Source organism: Drosophila yakuba, chromosome X (assembly GCF_016746365.2).
Source record: "Drosophila yakuba strain Tai18E2 chromosome X, Prin_Dyak_Tai18E2_2.1, whole genome shotgun sequence".
NCBI classification, from domain to species: Eukaryota; Metazoa; Arthropoda; class Insecta; order Diptera; family Drosophilidae; genus Drosophila; species Drosophila yakuba.
Window position 1 is genome coordinate 342580 of NC_052526.2, and position 8867 is coordinate 351446.

The following is an 8867-nucleotide window of genomic DNA, read 5'->3' on the forward strand; positions in this document are numbered from 1 at the left end:
ACACTGCCGCAACAGCTGATCGCCCAGCAGCGAGGAAGAAGCAGAGCCCGTTTGGGATTCGTGTTGTTTATTTTATAATTCGACTCATTTAACAAATTCCACTGTTCTTTTTTCAAATTTCTGAATGAGACAGGAATCACAATGCTGTTGAACTGTACGAGGCTCACACACCTCTGCACGACTCTCCGGGTCAGGCAAAACAGCCAAATCAGGCTGTCCACATCATATAATCACCACCTGGGCAGGTGCCTCCACCATCGAACCACCCGGTCGCTCCAACACAGCCTTCCGCCGCCGCCGCCGCCGACCCGCCACCATCGCCACCTGCTCCCAACGCTCCGCATGCCGTGGTGGTGCATGCGCCGTGGATTCGCACAGAGCAGCAAGTGGTTGGCTAGGAATGCAAAAGCGGACGCACCAACCGCAGTTGGAGCCGGAATCGTGCCCGCCCCCGTCAAAATGGGCAGATCCCAGTTCGGCCGCCTCCTCAGTCTGAGTAAATCGGAGAAATGGGTGCTGACAGGTTACTAGCCCACTACACGTTTTGCCATTTCCCGAATCCCTAACTTGAGTTCCTATTTTTCAGCGGGCATTGGCTGTCTGATAGTCTCCTCGGCCATCACCATGTCGGTTCCCCTGTTTCTGGGCAAGGTCATTGATGTGGTCTTCAATAAATCGGGCATGGACAGCGCAGCCATGGCCAAGTTGGGCGAGTACTCGGTGCTCCTCTTCGGGATCTTCGTGCTGGGCGGATGCGCCAACTTCGCCCGCGTCCATCTGTTTGGAAATGCGGGTAAGTGGGATCTGAAATACACACTCTGCTAGTCCTGGAAAGTCGATAGAGCTCTTAAAATATGCACATATTTTGGGAATCTCACCATCTTGGAGTGTTTTACTTGATTAGTTACTTTTAGTATTAACAATGCTTTATAGGAAGCAATTCATCCAGACCTTATGTCCATGTGTGCCTCGTTTCAGCTCTCCGCATAGTGCGCAATCTAAGATCCCGGCTATACAAGTCAATGCTGATGCAGGAGGTGGGTTGGTTCGACACCAAGGGCACTGGGGAACTGATAAACCGGCTCAGCAACGACACCTTGATGGTGGGCACCTCGTTGAGCCAGAACGTATCCGATGGCCTGCGATCTGTGGCCATGATTGGCGTCGGCACGGGCATGATGGTACGATACCACAATAAGTGCTGTGCACTGCCTAAAACCTGCTTTTATCCAGTGCTTCCATTGCAGATCTACACCTCCCCCCAGTTGGCGGCCATGAGTGCCTTGGTGGTTCCCGCGATGGCGGGCATGGCCATCGTGTACGGACGCTATGTGAGGCGGATCACCAAAGTAGAGCTGGACAAGTACGCGGAGATAATGAAGTTTGCTGAGGAGCGGTTTGGCAATGTGAAAACGGTCAAGACCTTCTGCCGAGAACAACAGGAAGTAGCTGCCTTCGATGGCCAGCTGGACGAAGCTCTGCAGATTGGCTACAAGGAGACACGTGCCAGAGCTATTTTCTTTGGACTGGTAAGACACAAAGGGAAGGAACCTGGGAGAAGCATAAATATCTGTCCACTTTCAGACTGGCTTCTGTGGCAACTTTATCATTATATCAGTGCTGTACTATGGAGGCACCTTGGTTTTACAAGACTCGCTGACGATTGGAGCTCTCACAGCCTTCATGCTTTACGCCGGCTATGTGGCCATCTCGATGAATGGGCTGTCCAACTTCTACAGCCAGCTGAACAAAGGCATTGGGGCCGCGGAGCGCATTTGGGAGATCTTGGACAGGGAGTGCTCGATACCCATTGACCAAGGTATCGTACCGCTGGAGAAGCCGGTGGGCGAAGTAGGATTCCAGAATGTGTTCTTTACGTTTCCAACGCGTCCCGACTCGGCCGTCCTCGCCGACTTTTCGCTAAATTTGATGCCGGGAACAACCACGGCGGTAGTGGGTCGTTCGGGATCTGGGAAGACGACGATAGCTCTGCTAATGCTCCGACTTTATGATCCCCAAGGGGGCTCGGTGCTGTTGGATGGCATTGACTTGCGAACGGTGAATCCGCAGTGGCTGCGAAACAACATTGGTGCTGTCAGTCAGGAGCCGGTGCTCTTTTCGAGCTCCATTCGAGAGAACATTCTGTACGGCGCTAATCCTGGCGAAACACCCAGCCCGGAACGACTGCAGCAGGTGGTTGAAGACGCCAATGTCAGCCAGTTCACCGACCAACTGCCCGATGGACTGGACACGCTCGTCGGCCAGCGGGGAATGATGCTTAGTGGCGGGCAGAAGCAACGAGTGGCCATTGCCAGGGCTCTAATCAAGGTAGAGTCCATATTGCATACCTAGTTACTCAAGACACGATTGCCCAGTGTTTACTCCTTTTGTTCCCCTCCAGAACCCCGCTATCCTGATTCTGGATGAAGCCACAAGTGCGTTGGACGCCGTTTCGGAGAACCTGGTGCAGAATGCCCTCGACAACCTGATCCAGGGACGCACCGTGCTGACCATTGCCCATCGGCTCAGCACAATACGGAATGCGGATCAAATCGCCGTCCTGAGCGAGGGAAAGATTGTGGAGCAGGGCAGCTACAACGAGCTCATGAGCATCCAGGAGGGCGTCTTCCGGGAACTGGTGGCCAGCCAAGCATTCGGCAGCCGAAACTAAGAGATACGTGGGTGTGGAATTTAAGTTAAGGCGGACTAAACGACGTTAAGTTAGAAGTAGGCCCACCGTTGCGTCCTGCTAGTGCTATTGTTACCGGGATATGTGTTCAATTCAAATGTTTTTAGCTCTTTGTAAAATATACACCGTTGACCTCGAAGGATCCCACCTGTCTTTTCTTCTGATGATGCATCCTTCCTTTCTTGACACCTCAAACATGAGTTGTTCTCTTCTTCATTTCCTTTTGCAGATAATATCCAAGGGGATTTTACACAATAAACGTTTTATTGCTATCATTTACATATCATTACTCGTCTTACATCTAATAAACAGGCACAAAAATAAATGCAATAATTTCTTTGTATCTAGCTTCTAAATACGTCCTGTGTGCAAGCATCCAGAAATTCAATACGTGGAACCTTTCTGTTTCTGATTCTCTGAATCTTCTCCAGAATCTCCTCAAAGTCTGCCTATTTCATGGTGGGCATGGCCACAGCCGCCTGGGTGTGAGTCACGTCCGTTTCCCGCCACAACTGGGTGACCGTCTTCGTCTGGGTGTAGAACTTGATGCCCTGCTTGCCGTAGAAGTGATGGTCGCCGCGGAAAGAGCCACGAGTTCCGGTGAAGGAGAACATGGGCAGGGGCACGGGAATTGGCACATTCACGCCAACCTGGCCGGCATCGATTTCGTTGACAAACTTGCGGGCGGCTGCTCCGTTGGTGGTGAAGACGGCGGTACCATTGCCATAGGGATTGGCATTCACAATGCCAATGGCATCGTCCAAGGTGTCGGCCTTCAGGATGACCAACACAGGGCCAAAGATCTCCTCGGTGTAGCACTTCATGCTGGGCGTAACATCGCTCAGGATGGTGGGTCCCACAAAGTATCCATCCTCGTAACCGGGCACGGTAATCTTCCTGCCGTCCAGGATGAGCTTAGCTCCCTCCTTGACCCCAGACTCAATCAGGTCGTTGATGCGTTGGCGGGAGGCGGCACTGATCACGGGTCCCACATCAGTTCCAGGCACATGGCCGGCATTTACCTTCAGCTTCTGGGCACGCTCCACGAGATCGGGAATCCATGCCTGGGCATCGCCCACGAAGACAGCCGTGGACAAGGCCATGCAGCGCTGACCAGCAGCTCCGAAAGCGGCACCGGCCAACTGGTTCAAAGTGTTCTCCTTGTTGGCATCGCCCAGGATGATGCCGTGGTTCTTGGCGCCCATGTTGGACTGCACCCGCTTGCCATTCTTGCCAGCCCGCTCGTAGATGTACTTGCCCGCCTGGTCGGAGCCCACAAAGGACACTGCCTTGATTTCGGGAGCATCGCAGATGAAGTTCACGGCGTCGTGCTGGCCATGGATCACGTTGACCACACCCGGCGGGCAGCCGGCTTCGTTCAGGAGCTCCATCAGCAGCATGGTTGCACCGGGCACACGTTCCGATGGCTTCAGCAGCATGGTGTTGCCGGTGGTGATGGCCACCGGGAACATCCACAGCGGTATCATGGCCGGGAAATTGAACGGCGCAACGCCAGCGGTCACTCCGAGGGGCAGGACCAGCGAGTACGTGTCCATGTCCTTGGCCACGTTGGCCACTGTCTCACCCATCTGCAGGGACGGGATGCTGCAGCAGTGTTCCACCACCTGAAGGCCGCGGAGCACGTCGCCCTCGGCGTCGGCCAAAGTCTTGCCCTGCTCCTTGGTAATGTTCTTGGCCAGCTCGCCCATGTTCTCCTTGATGAGAGCCTGCAGCTTGAACATCACCTGCTGGCGGGTGAGGATCGACTGGTTGCTCCACGAGCGGAAGGCCTTCTTGTTCGACTCGAGGGCCGTCTGCATCTCCGCCTGTGTGGCCTTGGGCACGCGGGTGACCACTTGGTTGGTGGCCGGGTCGTGCACGTCAATCCATTCGTTCGTCTTGGACTCGACGAACTTGCCGTCGATAAAGAGCTTGGTGGTGGGAGCGGCCGAGGAGTAGGACCTCTTCGCCAGATGGCGGGCCTAATGATAGAGGAGGCACATATATACATAGGTTAGTAAGCGGCAGTGAGTGCAATGAGTATCAATTTCGTTTGCCCACAAATTTACCATTGAGTCCACCTGGTTTTCATTTGCTTTGCAAATTCCCCAGCGCTCACAATCCTAACCTCAACGGCCGGACAATTCGGTTTTCGTTCTTTGGTTTTTTGTGAGGTGAGGTCTTTTTTTGGCTGCTGATAAGCGAAGGGGTGGGGGCGCGCGGGGGGCGGTGTGCCCACGCTTATCAGTGTCCATCTGGCAGACTTGAGATTTTCGTGGCTCGCCCGGCGTGGAAAGGTACCGCTTATCGCGTTTTATTGGATTTGACGCCAATTCAAACATTGTAGCGCCTAATCCCCCGCGAATTCTCCCTGTGCGCTTTATCTGCTTGAAATTCTCGTTCTGTTTCTTCTTCCGCCTCGCAGCGACGTATTGCGTAACATGTGTTGTTTCCACTGCCCCCTGCCCACTGCCCGTCTGCCGCCCACACCCGCGGGCGAGTCCAATGCCTCGGGTGGACGGAGTGCGAGATGGGCGCCCAAAGTGGATGCATTACAGCCCCAAGGCCAATTGCATCGCCAATTGACGAATTCACGGCCACACACACACACGCGCAAGGCGAGAGAGAGTGAGAGAGTGTGCGATGCACAGATCCAGTCTGGATGTATGCACGTATGTATGTAGGTCATACATAAGGATGCGAAAGCCTGTAGGACACCTGCAACCACCCACCCACCAATTGGCGTCGGGGAAAACTCACCTCTGCTCCGATCAATCGCACTAGGGACATCTTGGGGATACGGAGATGAGAATTTGGTGCGGGGATCGGATCGCGTGCTCTCCGAACGGTGGCTACACTGAAACTGAACGCAGCGCAGCCGCCCATTTGCGAAGCCAGTTATTCTCCACTGTTCTACACACACGTGTATGTATGTAAATACATATGTACATATCTGTGTGGGGCTGTGTGGTGCGATTGTTGATATACGAAGGCGAAGGCGACGCGAAGACCACGTCGAAAGTGCTTAACAATAGCAAGTGGCCATAGCCTGATGCTCACACACACGAGCATACATGCACACTGGCGCACACACCGTTAGGAACCTGTGGGGCACAGCTGTTGTTTTTGTTTTGCTCTGTTTTTCAATTGTTGCTGTTGTTGTTCTTTGGGGGCTCGTTGTGAGCATGTGTGTGTGAGTGTCGTGTTTGGTTCGCGTTGTTTGCGGTGCCGTCATTTCCCTGCTGGAAGGGCACATTAGCTATATAAGCTACTGGCGAAGGCAGTAAAGTGCAATCAAAGACATCTTCTACCGTCATTTGTTGCTTTTAAGTGAAAAATCTGTTTTTCAGTGTACAACATGAAAGTGCATTGGATCTTTGATGCTGGAAATGCTGAACTGGTATAGGGTATTTATAAACACCGGCGATCCAATGTAGAATTCGTGTGTTTTTCCATCAACGTAGATATGTATATGTACCTACATATACATACACCACGGCACGTGTCAAACTAAAACGGAATCTAATCAAATACCGATACTAGTGCTTCGCTTACCCGAAGATGGAAAAATAATCAATTAGGGGATAAGTGTTTCCTAGCTGAACAATTAAATTCACAAATGTCTCCTGGGAGCGTAACGTGGACAAAAGCAGTCGGCATAAAACAACAAGACGCACTTATGTACATATGTAGATCACTTTCTGAATGAATGAATGAATTGTGCTGCCTTCTTTTAGGCTGCGAAAAAATCGATTCTCTGTTATTTTGCGTAAATAATTGCAGTATTTTGATCACAGCATTCGAAATAGTAGTCCAAATATGGAATGTCATACCTCGTTGAGCTCGTAATTAAATTTCCTATCGAACTGTGTTTTCAAAAAAAATTCTATTTTTTTCGCATTTTTTGCAATTTTTGATGATGTTACCCCTTACAAAAAATACAAAAATTTGGCCAAAAATTATTTTAACAGAGTCAGCCAAAAAGTGATTTGGTTGGTTAGTATTGGTAATTAGGAGTACAAAAATGTAATTCTTTTAACTTTCTGACCATTTTTAGCCAAAAATCGGCAAAATGAAAAACAACAAGGATTTATGTACATATGTACATGTGAACATATGTATGTAGATCACTTTCTGAATGAATGAATGAATTGTGCTGCCTACTTTTAGGCTTCTGTTTCATTGAAATAGTTTCGCTTTCATCATCGGGCCGCTTCCTGGTCAACATAATCAAAAGGACTAGTCCGCACCGGGGAAAACAGAATCCATGGACTTACTTTCTTTTTTGAAGAAAGTGTTTGCTGTGTCTTTCAATGGGACAATAGGGACTCCTTTCCGCTCTTCAGTGATGCCCACTGGTGTTGAAATCTAGAAGTTATATCCAGCAGAAAAAATCCTTTCATTGGAAATCCATGATATGTCTGCATAAATGAAAATGTCTGCATAAAACAAGAAAACTTCGATAAAATATGGAATATTTTCATACATTGCGTTTAAGGTAGCTATAAAAGCAGCAGCACTGTCACTCTCTCTCTCTTATTCTCTCTCCCTCTCGCGGAATGCGGAAGTCAACTTGTGTGCAGGAGCATATAAATAGCAGCACCAATCGCAGGACTCGCTCACTCTGCTCGGAGAGCTTGGAGTGGACTGACTGCCAGCGCTCCGCCGACGCGCCTTAAAGTAGGCAACAACAACAACGAGCACTCTGTTATTTTGCGCAGTATGGGCCTGCTACGCTGAGTTACTACTTGCTGTCATGCCAGGAAGCTGAGGTCCACAGGCAGTTCGGGATCTGGACAAGATGGAGGCCACGGCGGGCTACCAGGACATCAGCGCTCTGGAAAAATCGGTGAGTTTATCGACCAGCCAAATGCAAATAGGCACTTATTCATTCTGAAGTGTAGGCACTCGGCGTGCAGTGAGAGAAATTGGCGGTCTATAACAGGCAAGCTAGAAAATAAATAATAAGCCATAACTTCATTTAAGAAGTTGTTATTAGGAATTGATCATAAGGATTTACAATTAGAGACCCCTGGCATTTCTCCTGAGAATATCCATGCAAAACTCTCCTTTCTTTAGATCAAGCCAGGACGAAATGGGCCAAAATCCATTCTCTCATAGCCACCCAATTGCTCCACTGCCACCATCTATAAGTAACCCACATTTCGCTTTGCTTCCAGGTGGCCAATGCAGGATCGCAGCTGTACACGATGGCCCACAAGCTGCATGCGGTGGAGCGCAGCCTCGAGCAGACGACGATGGAGCAGATGGACGAGATGGAGGTGCTCGAGTTGCTCGAGTCGATGAGCGAGGTGACCAACGAGTACCAGAATCTGCGCAAGGACATTCGCGAGGTGCAGCAGTTGCAGCGTGACGTCAGCAGCTCCATACGGTACCAAATGCGCAGCATGCAGCAGACTTTCCACACGCTAAAACAGCGCATAGCCAGCTCCCAGAAGGGGCGCAAAAAGCCAAAGAAAGGCCTCGATGGAGCTGCAGCTGGAGCAGGGCATGGGATTCATGAATAATCAATGACCTCATATTGATTGGCCTCCCTGGCAAATAGGTGCGGTGAATGTAAATGTGTCAAGGGGGACGCAAATGTAGGGCCTAAATTGACACCAATCTGAAGCAATCAACTGTGTAACTATATATCGCGAACCCACTCCAAGCATTTAGACTCGGAAACAGGTCCTATACTTTATATACATGTATACACTTGAAGAAATCCACACCCAAATGTATGCGCATTAGGGTGTTTTTTTTTTGTTATTTTTTGTGGTGTTTTATTCCAGTGATAGACAGAAATATTGAAAACTCACTGCTCTAAGAACTCAAAAACACAATGCTTAACATAGAGTAAACACCATGTACGATGAATTGGAATGTCTGAATGTCAGAATGCACTTTTCCAAATTTTGCCTTAACATAATAGTATTTTGAGGTAGTTTTTGATACGACACGTTTTAAAAAGTAATATATAGCATAGCAGACCGTACATATTTAGGCCACACACAATGATTATTCTTGTGTTCGTTTCACTTTTGGAGATTTATTTGTTGAGCTCTAGAGAAAATAAACGTTAGTTGAACCTCAAGAGACGGGGAACGCTTGTATTCAAATCTGGCGCCATTCGGCTGTTACTCAACAGCCCTCTGGCAACTCTTTGCAGTCACAT

General features: G+C 49.7%; 3 protein-coding genes across 4 annotated transcripts; 2 read left to right on the top strand and 1 right to left on the bottom strand.

Annotated features, from left to right (window-relative positions):
• Positions 1-5: 5 nt before the first annotated feature.
• LOC6523804 (ATP-binding cassette sub-family B member 10, mitochondrial) lies at positions 6-2828 on the top strand. 2 transcript variants are annotated; one of them, XM_002099643.4, is made up of 6 exons: positions 6-523; positions 587-793; positions 979-1181; positions 1248-1529; positions 1585-2328; positions 2402-2828. In XM_002099643.4, the coding sequence occupies exons 1-6, from the start codon at positions 142-144 to the stop codon at positions 2669-2671; spliced, it is 2088 nt and encodes a 695-aa protein (XP_002099679.1). In that variant the 5' UTR covers positions 6-141; the 3' UTR covers positions 2672-2828. The 2 variants fall into 2 exon arrangements, with proteins under 2 accessions (XP_002099679.1, XP_039233747.1); XM_039377813.2 differs by lacking the exon at positions 6-523 and having other exon boundaries at positions 615-793; positions 1234-1529.
• Positions 2829-2934: 106 nt separating this feature from the next.
• On the bottom strand, positions 2935-5600 carry LOC6523805 (probable methylmalonate-semialdehyde dehydrogenase [acylating], mitochondrial). The gene is made up of 2 exons (XM_002099644.3): positions 5450-5600; positions 2935-4671 (listed from the first exon to the last, which is right to left on the bottom strand). The coding sequence occupies exons 1-2, from the start codon at positions 5573-5575 to the stop codon at positions 3139-3141; spliced, it is 1659 nt and encodes a 552-aa protein (XP_002099680.2). The 5' UTR covers positions 5576-5600; the 3' UTR covers positions 2935-3138.
• Positions 5601-7318: 1718 nt separating this feature from the next.
• LOC6523806 lies at positions 7319-8786 on the top strand. The gene is made up of 2 exons (XM_002099645.4): positions 7319-7538; positions 7870-8786. Exons 1-2 carry the CDS (start codon positions 7491-7493, stop codon positions 8215-8217), a joined length of 396 nt encoding a protein of 131 aa, XP_002099681.1. The 5' UTR covers positions 7319-7490; the 3' UTR covers positions 8218-8786.
• The last annotated feature ends 81 nt before the right edge of the window (positions 8787-8867 follow it).

Coding starts and splice junctions, on each gene's coding strand:
- LOC6523806 (XM_002099645.4), top strand. CDS start 7,491: ATGGAGGCCACGGCGGGCTACCAGGACATCAGCGCTCTGGAAAAATCG. Junction 7,539..7,869: donor TCAGCGCTCTGGAAAAATCG/GTGAGTTTATCG, acceptor CTTTGCTTCCAG/GTGGCCAATGCAGGATCGCA.
- LOC6523805 (XM_002099644.3), bottom strand. CDS start 5,575: ATGGGCGGCTGCGCTGCGTTCAGTTTCAGTGTAGCCACCGTTCGGAGA. Junction 4,672..5,449: donor TGCGATTGATCGGAGCAGAG/GTGAGTTTTCCC, acceptor CTCTATCATTAG/GCCCGCCATCTGGCGAAGAG.
- LOC6523804 (XM_002099643.4), top strand. CDS start 142: ATGCTGTTGAACTGTACGAGGCTCACACACCTCTGCACGACTCTCCGG. Junction 1,530..1,584: donor GAGCTATTTTCTTTGGACTG/GTAAGACACAAA, acceptor GTCCACTTTCAG/ACTGGCTTCTGTGGCAACTT. Junction 2,329..2,401: donor TTGCCAGGGCTCTAATCAAG/GTAGAGTCCATA, acceptor GTTCCCCTCCAG/AACCCCGCTATCCTGATTCT.